The sequence below is a fragment of the Dermacentor variabilis genome, chromosome 1 (assembly GCF_050947875.1).
Source record: "Dermacentor variabilis isolate Ectoservices chromosome 1, ASM5094787v1, whole genome shotgun sequence".
Lineage (NCBI taxonomy): Eukaryota > Metazoa > Arthropoda > Arachnida > Ixodida > Ixodidae > Dermacentor > Dermacentor variabilis.
This window is the reverse complement of record NC_134568.1, coordinates 17,272,908-17,289,054: the sequence shown is the minus strand read 5'-3', so window position 1 is coordinate 17,289,054 and position 16,147 is coordinate 17,272,908. Positions and strand designations below refer to the sequence as shown.

General features: G+C 46.2%; 1 protein-coding gene across 2 annotated transcripts in view; it reads left to right on the top strand.

Annotated features, from left to right (window-relative positions):
• Positions 1-16,147, top strand: part of LOC142575591 (rap guanine nucleotide exchange factor 2-like) — a 716,743-nt gene that overhangs the window by 83,908 nt on the left and 616,688 nt on the right. For both annotated transcript variants that reach the window (XM_075685076.1, XM_075685111.1), the window contains exon 3: positions 6,249-6,376. In XM_075685076.1, the coding sequence (XP_075541191.1) occupies positions 6,249-6,376 (128 nt within the window). The remainder of the gene's footprint in view (positions 1-6,248; positions 6,377-16,147) is intronic.

Genomic DNA, 16,147 nt, shown 5'->3' with positions numbered 1-16,147 from the left:
GCTATGCCTTATTTTTTATTATTATTGATAAGTCTTTTAAATCTCACATATTTCTTTACCAGCACAATGCGCCTATGATTCGTCGCTACCAATTTTACAGTTGAAGGAACAAACCAGTAACGAAAGACAAAAGGCAAGAAGAGAGGTTCACACCACAACCAGTCATTGTGGTGTGAACCTCTCTTTTTGTCTTTTGTGATTGGCTTTTTCCTTTAACTATGTACCAACTGGCCCGGATTTCAACCCTTCTGCAATTTTACAGATTATTTTCCTAGTTTTATTAATTATTGTAAGTTTTAGCTCTTTCCCCGGTGTCTTATTCTTTTTTTTTTTCGAACTGATGGCTAATTTGTTCAAAATGTCTTTGTAGAGGACCATGATACTTCAGTGGTTGAGCGAGAGATGTCTCAGGCTGAAGCGAACGTTTCGACTAGTCCCCTTGTCGAAAAGTTGGCGCCAACCCTAAATATTCATTGTTCGATCACTGTCGATCTCGTCACGTCTCCATCCTCTTGTCTTGTTTGGACATCAGCTTCAGTTGGCGCTTGAGTAATTTTTCATCCCTCTTGACACTTGATTCTCGCCTCTTGCAGTCTGTCCTTATATCGTTGCTGTTATGTATAACCAGAAGCTAAATTAGTCTCTAATTAATCTGTTTACAAGCAACTCGCAATTTTAACTTTCTTGAAAGGCTCCGCCACACAATTTTGTTGGCTCTGTTGCATATCACATTTGTGTATAGGCAAAGTCAGCTTTAAGTTCTGGCTTCTTTTGGGTTGGTTGACACTTGAACATCTTATATTGGAGTGTCCCGCATTCGTCACACAACGTGCACTACTAACAAAGGAATATGGAATGATTGGACTCAAGTGTACGGCCCTTGACAATTGCCTGTTTTCGAGAGGGAGAGCTGCTCAACGTGACCAGACCAGGCCTAACTTTCATGCAGAAAACTGATTTGGCCTCCTGTTTATAGACATTTTTTTTTCCGTGTTCCTACTTCCTTTTGTGCGTGTCTCTGTCATTTGTTTATTTCCTACTTTCTTTCCCAGTTCTTTGTTTCCTATCTTCTTCTCCTCATCTCCTCTTTTCATTCCCTCCTCCAGAAAGAATAGGAAGGAGCTGTGCCCCTCTCGGTGGCAATTGTCAGCTCCCTCCCTCCCTCTTTCCTTTGTGTCCTTGTATGTTTCCATAACTAATAATGATAATAATAACACTCGCTGCGTTTGGTGAGTGATTATCTATTTCCTAAATGTATAGCGTTCGACATTTTATCAGGTAAATATTTTCGTAGCTTGAAAATGTAATAAAAGAGCAGGCGAAAACCCTCGACGGCGAGACATGGGGACGAAACAAGTGCAACACTGGCACCAACTGCTCAATGCATGAGCAACTAGCTCAATTCAAGATATTGGAGAAAAGCAGGTGCATCGTCTATAGCGCTTCCTTCGAACTGTCTCTGCTTTACTCTTCAAGGGTTGTTTTTCTCACTCTATCAATCCAGTGCAGGGATAGCAACATGACGGACGGTCTCCTTAAGAGCGGAAAACCTTAACGATTACAAGCATATAACAGCGCGATCAAGGTGATAGAGGAGTGTTAATGTTAATTTGTTAACTCACACCAAACTATATCTGCGGCGTGGCTAACTTCAAAAGGCTTGAGCGCGTGACCTCGACACGAGGAGGTCACGCGTTTAAATGGGATCACCAGCTCAATTGCAGCGGGCTTTTTTCGTAGCGATTATTGCTTACGTTCCATGCACATACGAATTTGTGAACACCCGTGGGAAGGTGAACAATCCACCAGCATTCCATTTCACAAAACCCATAAGCCGGAAGTATCCGAAACGCGTTGGCTTGTTTCATCGCTTTCTACCTTTCTTAGCTGTTGCGGCGTCGTTTCTATAGGCTCGAAGCTTCCATCAGCCTGATCCATTACTAGTGGGCGGTCCTGGGACCCTCTGATGACACGGATGACCTGTTTTTTGCCAGCACCTTGCCGGACGTCGCATATATATCGTAATTGTGCCGACCGTATCGATCGGGGTGTTGTCCTAGTCTACCTTTGCTCGACAGGTCAGAGCGTCAGCAATGTCGTGTTCGTTGTTTCAGCCGTGTAAACAAAGGCCGCAGCGAGCGGGGTGGCGGAGGAGTGTGTCTGAGATTTTTGGCGCAGCATTATGCGCACCATTATTTGTTTTAGTCGGAGCCACTCGAAGCTTGATTTCAGCATTTTAAGCATTTTTCTCTCGACCGCTTGGTTTCTTGAAAAGAAAACGCGCTAGCTGCTTCTTGACGCTTATCGCACACGTTCCAAGATGCAAAAGATCAAATCTTCCCGCACCCTAGCATAGGCGACGGAGCCACCCTTTCTTGAATTTCATTCATTCATTCATTCATTCATTCATTCATTCATTCATTCATTTTTGAGACTTCTAAACGCTTCGCTTCAATTTTCATGAAAACTGAGAGAGCGAGAGAAAGAGAGAGAGAGAGAGAGAGAGAGAGATGATCTGAAAAGATAGATGGGCCCGCAGAGCAAGAAACAGCAACCAGAACGCTGGTGCCGTCAGTGTTATTACCTTTACAAAGCCTACAAATGTTTTAAGTAGCGCGTTTGGAACGTATTTAATGAAGCGGTTCATGAAACTTGTGGCCAGCTGAGCTTAGCAATATAGATGCCAAGTATAGATTGTCTAATTGCCGCTCACTGCAGACCTAAGTCTGTTTGAGCGCGTGGTGTTGACTTTATCAGTGACTACAAGTACTACTTGTAGTACTTGTAGTCACTGATATATGAGCCACGGCTTATGCGAAGCAACCGGCGTGATATAGCATCGCATCGCACTATCTTAGCTCAAATAGGAGAACAGCCAGGGTGTGTCTTGAGCAGTCATACGTGCATATACTTTTGAATGTTAAGTTTATAATGACCTTCACTACGATCTTGCGTGCCGCCAACACTTCACCGCTTTACCAATACCCCACAAAGCGACTTGAACCGGAATATGTACGTTCCCCTCATGATAGACCTACAGGTGTCAGCATATTTGCCTCAGTAGATTGGAAGTTAAAAAAAATATTCTGGATTTTTACGAGCTGTTGCGTTCTAAAACGGCAATGCGAATTCTTTGGGTGCTTCCCACGAGGCAGCCTGTTCACCAGCGCCCGCCTAGATGGCAACGGGGCCCGACGCCGACTTTGACGGACAAACAGAGACGTTCCCTTCAAGACGACAACAACCGCCGCACTCCGTGGAAGCAGCAACAACCGTGAAGGCCAGTCTCATGACTCTGACAAGCTGACCGTCACGGAGAGCAAGGAGCCTGCAGTGTCGACAACATCCGTGGAAACATCATGGACCCCTCTTTCCAGATTGCCTCGTCATCGCTTCGTAGGCGGGTTTGAAAGTTGGACATCAGAGGCGAAATCCAGCAAGGTGATGCCACCATGGGTGGAGTGCTGTGAACAGTACGACCATTCTAGTTGGCCGCAACAAGGTCACCGAATTCGCTTGTGTAGGGAACTAGGGAAAAAGAACTGCCTTAAAAGAATCTCTCGAGTGTGCTGACGTGTGTGCTGACAAGTAATGTGCTCCGACATGGAGCGGGCCCCCATATCCGCGGAGCCACTTGTGAGTTGTGTAAATATGTAAAACAAACCCGTAAAACAAACCTCCCGGACATACTCATTCCTATGCCTGCAGGATTCCTGGTCCAAACGCTAATCCGAGACGCAACAGAGCCAAAACCACGATACCATTATGGGGCACGCCGTAATGAGGAAATCCGGATTAATTTTGACTACCCAGGTTTCGTCAAAATGCACCCAATGCACGTTACACGGGCGTTCTTGCATTTCGCCCCCATCGAAATGTGGCCTCCGCGGCCAGGATTCGTTCTCGCGCCCTCGGGCTGAGCAGCGCTACGCCACAGCCACTATGCACCATCACTGCGGGTAAATTGTAGGTGATTGAAAGCGTATGATGTATATCAAATTGGTTAGTTCTTCGTCTTATTTCATCATCATCATCATCCTGGTTGCGCCCACTGCAGGGCAAAGGCCTCTCCCATACTTCTCCAACTACCCCGGTCATGTACTAATTGTGGCCATGTCGTCCCTGCAAACTTCTTAATCTCATCCGCCCACCGAACTTTCTGCCACCCCCTGCTGCGCTTTCCTTCCCTTGGAATCCAGTCCGTAACCTTTAAAGACCATCGGTTATCTTCCATCCTCATTACATGTCCTGCCCATGCCCCCCCCCCCCCCATTTCTTTTTCTTGATTTCAACTAAGATGTCATTAAGTCGCGTTTGTTCCCTCACCCAATCTGCTCTTTTCTTATCCCTTAACGTTACACCCATCATTCTTCTTTCCATAGCTCGTTGCGTCGTCCTCAATTTAAGTAGAACCCTTTTCGTAAGCCTCCAGGTTTCTGCCCCGTACGTGAGTACTGGTAAAACACAACTGTTATACACTTTTCTCTTGAGGGATAATGGCGACCTGCTATTCATGATCTGAGAATGCCCGCCAAACGCACCCCAGCCCATTCTTATTCTTCTGATTATTTCAGTCTCGTGATCCGGATCCACGGTCACTACCTGCCCTAAGTAGATGTATTCCCTTACCACTTCTAGTGCTTTGCTACCTATCGTAAACTGCTGTTCTCTTCCGAGACTGTTAAACATTAGTTTAGTTTTCTGCAGGTTAATTTTTAGACCCACCCTTCTGCTTTGCCTTTCCTGATCAGCGAGCATGCATTGCAATTGGTCCCCTGAGTTACTAAGCAAGGCAATATCATCAGCGAATCGCAAGTTTCTAAGGTATTCTCCATTAACTCTTATCCCCAATTCTTCCCAAACCAGGTCTCTGAATAACTCCTGTAAACACGCTGTGAATAGCATTGGAGAGATCGTATCTCCCTGCCTGACTCGTTTCTTTATTGGGATTTTGTTGCTTTCTTTATGGAGGACTACGGTGGCTGCGGAGCCGCTATAGATATCTTTCAGTATTTTTGCGTACGGCTCGTCTACACCCTGATTGCGTAATGCGTCCATGACTGCTGACGTTTCGACTGAATCAAACGCTTTCTCGTAATCAATGAAAGCTATATATAACGGCTGGTTATATTCCGCACATTTCTCTATCACCTGATTGATAGTGTGGATATGGTCTATTGTTGGGTAGCCTTTACGGAATCCTGCCTGGTCCTTTGGTTGACAGAAGTCTAAGGTGTTCCTGATTCTATTTGCGATTACCTTAGTGAATACTTTGTAGGCAACGGACAGTAAGCTGATCGGTCTATAATTTTTTAAGTCTTTGGCGTCCTCTTTCTAATGGATTAGCATTATGTTAGCGTTCCTCCAAGATTCCGGTACGCTCGAGGTGCGCTCGTCTTATATATAAACTAACAATGACCGCGCACTTTCCCGCCTGTTTAACACCACGATTCCATCTATACACGCATCGAGAGAAACGACAGAGAACAAGGAGAGGAAAAGGAAAAATATTAACCAGACGAGCGTCCGGTTTGCTATCCTGCACGTGAGAGTAAGGGAAAGAAAACAAAGAGGAAGAGAAAGAATGAGCACTGCGCGCACACAGCAGGAATATAATCGGTCATTGATGCCGGTGTTCCTCAAAAACTGCCGTAGTGCCCGACTTAGCTTTCTGCGCCATCGACGAATGTGGCCAGGGTCCAAAAATTTTTGTTCCAGAAAATTTTCTGCCATAGAGTCTAGTAGGCTCAGCGCGAGCAAACGAAGACAAAGGCTAGGACGCGGAGGGAGAGCACAGTGCTTTGTCCGATCTCATCCTAGCTAGTCATCGTTTTTCATTTCTCGCTATAGTATTTATTCCTTTGCAGGGGTGGTGCGAAGGAACCGGTTAGAAAATTGCAAATAATGAACATGAAGGCACTGATTCCGGAATTGATGAAAATGAGCGCAGCTACAATAAACTTTTAAAAAGCTAACGTAGCAAGCCATGTTACCGCAAAACTGAGTAGAATCACCGCTGAGGTGCGGTAATATCGTATCAGAAAACGTGAAACGACGCGGAGCGATATAAGATTTTCTCTCTGTCTCGATACGCAAGTTTCGCTACAGTTTTACTCGTTCTCTTAAATTGGTCTGCCGTTTGGTGTTGCCGTTTACAGATGGCTTCCTCGAAGCTGTTGTTTTTATCCCTTTCCGTCTCCATTTCGTATCAGGCCGGCTTTTGCTAATGTTTATACTGTACTACGCAGGACCTGAAGCTCATCTACTCGTATATGCACGTCCTGGAGGCGGTCTCCTCGCTCAAGGAGGCCAACATCCGCGCCCTCTGCAAGACGGTGCGCTACGAGCGACACGATGCCGACGACATACTCTACTGGTACGGTACAGTGCCTGCATGTGCTGTTTTCTTTCCTTACATCTTAAACTCAATTCCTTTGGTTTTATTTTATTGTTGATTGAGCAAGGTGCAGAGTGCACGGATTTAATAGTCGAATCTCGCTAAACGGAATTTCAAGTGACCGGCAAGATTTGTTCCGATAAACAGCAGTTCCGTTTACCGAGCAAGACGTGCAGGGGTGCTGCACTATCTGTCACACAGCCTCGATCTTATCGTATAGACTCGTGTAAGGGCCGCACTTCTTTTTTTTTTCTCACAATTTTGACGAGGTGCGGCCCTTACACGGGACTGAACCTTTTGGTCAAAATGGTTCCGGCGCAGCCTTCACCCCGGACGCGCTGTTGCATCAGAGGTCTACGCGCAGCCTTTTCCATCTAGCAGCGGCACGCGGAAGTAAGCAGCGCGCGAAAATTCGCTGAAACGCGCGCGCGGCATCGGGGCACCGAACGCGATTGCTTCTCCGCTGGAAATTTCTTTTTCCCAGATTTTGGGCTGCCAAGTTGGGGGTGCGGCCCTTGCACACGTGCGGGCCTCACACGAGTCTGTACAGTAATACTGTTATCAGAAAGGTGTAGCATAAAGAAGTGAATGTAGCAGCTAGTTAAAACAAACGAACACGCACACACACCGCATATACTCGCACACGCACACAAACAAACAAACAAACAAACAAACAAACAAACAAACAAACAAACAAACAAACAAACAAACAAACAAACAAGCAAGCAAGCAAGCAAACAGACAGACAGACAGACAGACAGACAGACAGACAGACAGACAGACAGACAGACAGACAGACAGACAGACAGACAGACAGACAGACAGACAGACAGACAGACAAACCGACAATATGCTTAGCGTTTAAAACATTATCCTAGAACCGGTAAAGTTGCCGACCGATGATTCGGACTCGGCAGGGACCAGCTACAAGTCCAAATCAGCGGAAGTCTTATATAACGGATTGATTGACTAGGTCGCATGGAAACACTTATGCTTCCATGCGACCTGGTCAATCTTTACTTCGGCTATCGTCTTGCCGTCACTAGAGATAAACGGAAATATGATTAATGCGTGCACCAAATCTTCATCCTCTGTCAACTTCAACATAGGTCGACCGCGCCCTAATAGCCGAATAATACCGGGTTTTTTCGCAACAGTGATTTTCCGGCTTTTCCAACGCTTCATTTCCGCCTTCGTTGGCGCAAACATCAAGGGTGGAATTGGCATTGTTTCAAGCTGCTAGATTCTACGCGACAAAATTCGTCACACACACACACACACACACACACACACACACACACACACACACACACACACACACACACACACACACACACACACACACACACACACACACACACACACACACACACACACACACACACACACACACACACACACACACACACACACACACACACGCACACACACATTCAGAGTCCCTTGTTCCGTTTAACCTGCAATTGCGTTTAACAATCGCCCGCTCTAGGTCGCATTTCTTGCTCTGCAGTCATTACTGTAGCCTATAGGTTTGGCGTCGCTGCATTGTGAAGTCATCGTTGCTTTCAAATCACTGTACGTTTTCAAAGCACGATTACCAAAAGGCAAGTAAACAGTATAAAAAAAACAAGTACAGTTGTTATGTAAGCAGTCGTCACAATTTTAAGACTTATTATTTTAAGGAAACAATACCCCCCCCCCCCCCCCCGCAAAAGGAAAGAACACAGTCAATGTCAAAAGCAGCTTTTACCGACTTCGAAGGCCGCTTAAAAGCGCTTCCAGGAGAGAGCGACAAACTTATAAGAGAAACGCTGAGAGATTGGACTTCCAAGAGAGGTGTGTAAATCGTCAAGTCTGTCATGTACAGGTGTATGAGGCGTAGCTGCAGGACGCTGATTGTGGAAAAGAGATAACCCAGTTATATGTTTTCATCCCTTTTGAACACTGTAGTTGCCGCCAAATTTTAAGTGCTCAAAGCTGCGTTTCCTGGTATACAGCTTGTTTCGTGAAAAATGTAATTCGTTACACCTAATTAGTTACTAAAAAAGTAATTGAATTACAGATAGCGTTACCGAGTCAACAAAGTGCGCGTTATGTTACAAAAGTACTAAGAAACGTAATTGATCAGAAGTAAGTAATCACAGGTAATTCGTTACGTATAGACCTTTTGCATCCGCGATGTGGCAGCAGTGCGTTCATGACCCCAGGGAACTTCCGGTTAGCCAACTTCGACAGTCCAGTTAGCCAAGAAAAAATAAGTATTTTGTCGCATAGTATACTCCAGGCACATATTCTTGGTGTTTTCAGATATAAGGAACGTGCGCTGAACATCAAGCTCATGTAGGGGCTTTTTTTGTTGCACTTAACACTACAATTCACCTGTCAAACGTTCTAACTCTGCAGCAAAACTGGTGCCAGCTGGAGGGCCCTATAAGTTTATAGGCTATTGTAACATATGTCGCTACTTAGGGCTTAACCGGAAGTCTTTCGGGAGCTCTGTTTGTAAGCACGAAACGGGTCTATAAGTTCGCTATATGCTACAACAAGAAAATCTGCTTTCCTCGCTGGATCAGTGTGGTGAAGGTCTATCCCGTGTTTAGTAAGTGGCGTTGTACATGACTAACACGTAAACGGTGAATCGGTCATGCGTCGGGCGAGTCATTGCTCTGTCTATGATCTTGTCACGTGAAAATGAAAGCCTTTCCTTAAAAAAAGTAGTAGTAAACAATTTCCTTTTAAGTAGGCTACGTTATACATGGTTTTACGGCGGCTTTTGTAGGAACATAACAACCAATCCCTTGAGAGTGACTTCAAAATGCGCGCGCGGCCACGTCTGAGCGCTTCTTCGTTTAGTGCTACGCACTGTTCACAGATGGCGAGACAGCGCCGTGGGCGTTAAAGTTCCTTTGACGTGGGCGCTGCGGGCGCTCGCTCCGCTACTCCCGCCCGCTGCTTTGGAAGGCTGGTGCCGCGCCTCCGAATGGGTGTGGGCACTTTTTACGGCGGCGTTCGCGACTCCCCCTGTGACTGTGATCCTGTACTTGACCTATGCCGTTCTCCGTTAAAGGGACACTTAAGTGAAAAATGATTTCTTCTGCATCAGTAAATTACCGTTCTACAACACCAAAAACACCACTCTTACAACGATAAGACGTTTGGTAAGACAGAAAAAGCGCAAGAACCATGGAGGAAGGAAACTGAGGAGAATCCATAGAATAAAGAACCAACTTAGAGAAGGGAAACTGTACCTTTCCCAGTGGTTCGAAAATAAACAGCGGCAGCGCATGGAACTTACTTAGGTGGACGCCAGATGACGTTGCTTAATCCGCAAGCGGAAGTACACTTTTTTTTTTTTTAGAACAAAATCCAATATGGCCGTTTTTCGCCGGTCGCGTACGCTGGTACGCGCCGTGCTTGTCCTGCCGGCTATGCGGCATGCCTCAATGCCTTCGCTGCCGCGTAGCTGGTGCGTTCTAATTGCCAAGAGCCTCTACTGACGCCCATACAAACAAGCCACAAGTGAGTGAACAGAACGTGCGACTTTATTGGCAGAAGACAAGCAGTGTACATTCTCGTGCAATAGCAGAAATAAAATTTGCATGTCGAGATACGCTGGAATCATTGACGCGAGCTCGTAAACGGCCCACCGTCGTCGTCGCACGTGGTGGTCAGGTTAACGAGCGACAACCAGCAGCGGAAACAGATTGGACAGTGTGCCACCTGTTCGCAGCGACAGTCGCCGTTAAAAATGCCCAAATTGCATTGCGAAGCAATCGGGTGACGCAGGCATCTGCTGGCGCAGCCTACACAGCGACATGGACTACTCCGGATTTTAGCCGCTCACTCCTTTCCAACCTGCACATTTCTTTTCTTTCGGGGGCCGCTAATGTGTGGCTCACACTTGGTGTCTCACATTGTCTCAATATGGACAAGTCGCTTTCGTGGGCATCGCCTTCATCAGCTACTTTTGCGGGCCTTTCCAACCATGTGGCTATCAACTTCATACGCGTCGGACTATGTAAGCACGTATGCTGGTCTCCGTTCATGCTTAATCGCTGCTGAGAAAGGCCAGAGGCACAAATTGCCCATGGCTGCAGCAGGAAAGGGTGAATGGGGAGCACAAATCACGGTGTGTGTAAATTGGGAGTCTATGTCGCTGTGCAGGCTGCAGGAGCGAATGCTTACTTCGAGAGACTGCTTTCCAATGCAACTGACCAGGCCGTCACATTCGAGAAGCATAACACGGCGACCATAACCAAGTGAGATAACATCGAAATTGAACAGCAATCAATCACCACATAAGGTTCAGACAATGCATTATACATTGGCTAGGAACCATATGGCAACAGTGAGCATTCACATACACGGGTCTCTTAGGGTACATTCAGCCGCCTACCTACAGGCGTAGTGCCTGCCTTCGTCACACGTGGTGGTCTAGTAACGAGCGACAACCAGCAGCGGAAACAGATTGGACAGTGTGCCACCTGTTTGCAGCTACAGTCGCTGTTAAAGATGAGCAACTTGCAGTGCGAAGCAATCGGGTGACGCAGGCATCTGCTGCCGCAGCCTACACAGCGACATGGACAACCCATCATTTTAGCATCGACTCCTTTCCAACCTGCATGTTTCTTTTCTTTCGGAGGCCGCTAATGTGTGCCTCTCACTTGGTGTCCCACATTGTCTCAATATGGACAAGTCGCTTTCGTGGGCATCACCTTCATCGGCCACTTTTGCGGGCCTTTCCACCCAATTTCATGCACGTCCGACCATGTAAGCACGTATTCTGGTCTCCTTTCATGCTTAATCGCAGCCGAGAAAGGCCAGAGGCACAATTTGCCCATGGCTGCAGCAGGAAAGGGTGAACGGGGAGCACAATTCACGGTGTGTGTAAATTAGGAGTCTATGTAGCTGTGCAGGCTGCAGGAGCAAATGCTTACTTCGAGAGATTGCTTCCCAGTGCAACCGACCAGGCCGCAATATTCCAAAAAGATAACACTGCAACCGTAACCAAGTGACATAGCATCGAAATTAAACAGCAATCAGTCACCGCATGAGGTTCAGACAATACATCATACATTGGCTACGAACAATCTTACAGGCGTAATGCTTGCCTTTGTCGCATGTGGTGGCCTGGTAACGTGCGACAACCAGCGGTACAAACAGATTGGACGGAGCCTCGCACCTATTTGAACCAACAGTTGCCGTTGAAGATGAGCAACTTCCATTGCGAAGCGATCAGGTGACGCAGGCATCTGCTGCCGCAGCCAACACAGCGACATGGACTACCCGGCATTTTAGCGTTAACTCCTTTCCAACCTGCACATTTATTTTCCTTCGAGGGCCACTGATGTGTGGCTCACACTTTGTGTCCCACTTTGTCTCAATGTGGACAAGTTGCTTTTGTGGGCATCACCTTCGGCAGCCATTGTTGCGGGCCTTTCCACCCATACGGCTATCAACTTCATACACTTCGAACCATGTAAGCACATATGCTGGTCTCCGTTTTGAGTAAATCATGGCCGAGGTAGGCCACAAGCACAAACTGCCCATGACTGCAGCAGGAAAGAACGAACGGGGCGCACCAGTTACGGTGTGTGTATACTGGGAGTCTATGTCGCTGTGTGGACTGCAGGAGGAAATGCTTACCTTGAGAGACTGCTTACCAATGCAACTAACCAGACCCCCACATCTGAGAAACGTAACACGGCTACCACAACCAAGTTGGGCAGTAAAACCAGATTCTGCAATCAATCACTTCAGTGTAGCTTGCGCAAAGACTCAGGCTATCGAGGAAGAAGAGCAATCATCAACGAGACTAGGAATATGGAAAGTGAGAAAGCTTGTATTGAAGAGAGAAGCCACTCTGCTCTGCAAGCATTGAAGGCTAAAAACATCAAGAAAAGTAAAATGGTGCATAGCACATGGTGCATAGGTTAATGCAAGACACATGTCAATGCTGCATCAGCTATTTCAGGAGAGGAATTGTGCATGACAACATACGCTAGAAGATACTGCTACAGATATGTTAGGCTACTAGACAGTGAGCGACATTAAGTATTAGCGAAGAATCGGTTGACCTTTATGTTTGGATGAGCGTGAATGATCTCTAACGAGAATGGGAAATGAAAAAGCTTGCATTTATAGAAGAAAAATTACACTTAGCACAAATGGAATTTGCATGGCCAGGAAGCTGATTAAGGCAAACTGACGGAACTCTTTTGGCCAGCATCGTCCTTGCTTGGTCAGAAGTTGCAGGTGCATCTGAAGACGAAGAATTTATAGAAAGTCATTTTTGAGCTACCTGGATGACTCAGCCAAATGTCCGTGCTTGTGGCATGGTGGCTCAAACTCTTTTCTGTCTTGACACAGTCTTTTGCCGACTTGATGTTTCATCAAAATTCTTCTGCATGCGCTTCTTTGTGGTGTAAAAGCCTTGGAAATTTGGCTCCAGCCCCTTCCTGTTGGTGTAGATAGGAGCTCCTGTGATGACCAAGATGTGCTTGGCATAGACTCTGTTGGGGCAGAAGGGTGACACATGAGATACAGCACAGATTAAGCAAACTCATGTGTGTTTTCATTTATGTTCGAACCAATTATACTGAACCATGAATATGAACAAACATTCATATATGCTGCAAACAAATGACATGTATCTCAAGACTAGCAAGGCAATACAGCATATGTCAAGCATTATTTATTTCTGCACCAGGTGTTGTTTACCTTGCAGTAGCAGCCAACGTCCACAAAATGGCCTTGTTGTAGCAGGCAATAGCTTCTGTTTAGTACGTGGAGTGTGTTGCTTTGTACTGGTGCCGTCCTCATTAGTACATGTCTGGAATAGAAATGTTGACTGAATCAGGAACTGAAAAAGCACAATTTTGCAATATGAAATGCAAAAAGGTGTGACATATATACATTGTAATGGTTTGCGACTACAGAACACATGCAAATGTGCACTGTCTGTTCTAGGGTGCTTAAGCAGCATGTTAAATAAATATTGCTATTGTCCATAAAATTGATGTCTGCCTAACTATAATGCATGTCAACAGCTTAAGTATTATTAAGATCACAAATGAGAACATTTGTGCGTTCATTTATACACTAGAAGAGATCACACTGCTGGTTCCACAAGCAAATGCATGAAAGTCATGAATTTATTAGAACTGATGCATTATTTTTCTGCACGAACGTGATGCACCGCTTCACTACTGCGAAAATAAATGCCCTACGGTAAACGAAACTGAACAGCAAGAACATTTGGAACCAACAAGTACGAAATATGGGTGAATTATCATGCGTGCAACTGTTTAATACATTAAATTCTGTACTTTCACTTCATTTTACCAAAGGATTATTCGGTTTTGTGGACGAAAGAAGTTGCCGGCGGACTCGAAAAAGAAGTTTAATATGTATATTGATAAGGCTACTCAGTCACCTACGACCACGGCTACAATAAGATGAAAAATGAGACGCGCGTTCCGATATCGCCCTTTCTTTCCTGGTTGTGTGTGTATAACGACAGCCTCGCAAGTAAATGTTTATTTAGGAAACAGCAACTGAGATCCTGACTTGTGCGTTAACTTGTGCCCGCCTGGAAGTTAATGAGACAGATGTTATATAACGATTCAAGCAGCGGTGTTAAACGACTCACCGTTATTGCCGTTGCCAGCCGCAGCAAAATCCAGCTCCCGTTTCGGTGCAGACGTGTTCCGAATGGCTCACGACCGAAACCCAACTTCTGGGCTTACATGTCCGGTTGCAAACACGTAACTTCACCCCAAGTTAAATAACGCGAGACATCGAAGCGCAAAAAACTAGTTTTAGAAACAAAAAAGCAACCAGTCTGAGTGTGCGAACGAATGAATCCGTGCCGCCGTGCACTCGAAAATACCGGTAAAAATTTTAAATCCAGGCCAGAGGTCACGTGAAAGATCGATGATGCTGAACGCTATTTGCGTTTATAATGACGAAGAAACAATAAACTTACTGACAAAGAGTACAATATCTAATTAGCAATGATAATTTTGCCCTGTTTTTTATGTAACAAAAATGCTTCGGTAATTGTAAGAGAAAGTTTGTAAGATAAAATTGCGCTTATTACGACGCCTCTCCCGGGAAATGTTGGAACTAACGTAAGCATCCCGAAGTGATGCTACTACGCTGGCTTTGTTAGCAGCGGCGCGCGGTCGATTTTTTCGCCCTCTGTGGCCATTTGTTGAACTTGAGAGTGTGCTACCCTGGAGAGGCCCTACTCCCTCCGCGCGCGCTAGTAGAAAAGTGTGGAGGAAATGACGTAGTAGGTTCTCCTCTTTTTTGCTGCTTTTTTTATTTCTTTGCTGTAGTGGCCCCGCCTTTCGGGCCACAATGGCGGCTTTATTATCGTTCTGTGCGCTCACACGTGTTGCTCCGTAGGTTTCGTACCGTGGCAAAGGCGCCGTGCGGGCAGATTTGCGTTGGTCTCCGTGTTTCGTTGCGCGGCGTTATCTGGACCGTGCTCTACCCGTTGTTGCTGTGGCCAGGTGGGACAGGAGGAACTAAAGTTCGTGTAATGTACGCGCATGCAACGCTGTACGCAATGTACCGCGCCACGGCAATGGCAACGGATGAAGGAATATCCGCGGGAAATTTTGCCCTCTTTGGCGGAATCATGCTAACGTGCAAACGATTGTTTAGTATTGCTGCGGAGCGCCCGGGTCCGAGCAGCACGGTTGCGCGCAGCGCGGCGTGGTTTCGCGAGAAATGTAAACAAGAGAGAAGAGCTGGCCCGATAGGCGGAGCAACGCCATGAGCAACGCCAACTTCCGGCTTCACTTTCGCTTCACAAAGAGCGACGTCAGGGCCTTTCCTGAGTTTCCTTCCTCCGTGGCAAGAACGAAATACGGGTGGCGACGCCTACTTGAGTTCCCGCACCTAGGGGCTGTGACGTTTTGGATTTTGATGGCATCTTCTAGGGTCTACTAATTATATATAGCGGTACAGACTGACTACATTGTGTTCTAAAGGAACCAATATTAAACATGGTAAGTTTCGGGAACCTTTATTCAGCCAACGCGACCCAAATGCGAAAACATACTTTGGAATCTCTGACGTCACGCTGACGTACCGGCGCTGGGGTTTCGGCGCGAAATTCAAATACTGATACTTGGACCTTCATTTTGTCATCTAATAATCAAACTATTTTATTGAAATGACTGCCTGCAGGGTTCTCAAGCAATGCTCCATTATTCTAAACTGATTTATTGTTTCGCTTTAGTGTCCCTTTAAGTATGTCATGTCCGTGGCAACCTGTGTGTCTTTGAAACTGCGCCTTTGTATCCGCGGCTGCACGTGACCGTCTTGCCGTGGAGAGTGCTGCACGCCTGTGGAGCTGCAAGTGCGGCTTTTGTAGATATTTCAGCTGTAAATGGGACCCGTCGTTACTTCTCCTTGCGGTTTCTCCGTCTCTGTACGTTTTCCTATTCTGTTCACGTTTTGCCCTATTGCCCCGCATCCTTGGCATCAGCCGTCGGCTAGGGCGAAGACAGCAGAGTTATTGTGCTCTCTTTTCTTTCTTCTAGCGACAAAATATTATGAAATAAATAATAAACACTCTGTAACGCGGTTCAATTACGAAGCCAGAGGGATGATAAACGCACAGGTCTGTTGGTCGAGCGTCAGGCACCGAGCGTGCGAGCTCTATTCTTGAACGAGGCGTTGACGACGCGCCTGTCTTCTTTCATTTCATTTCATTTCATTTTATTACCTTAAAGG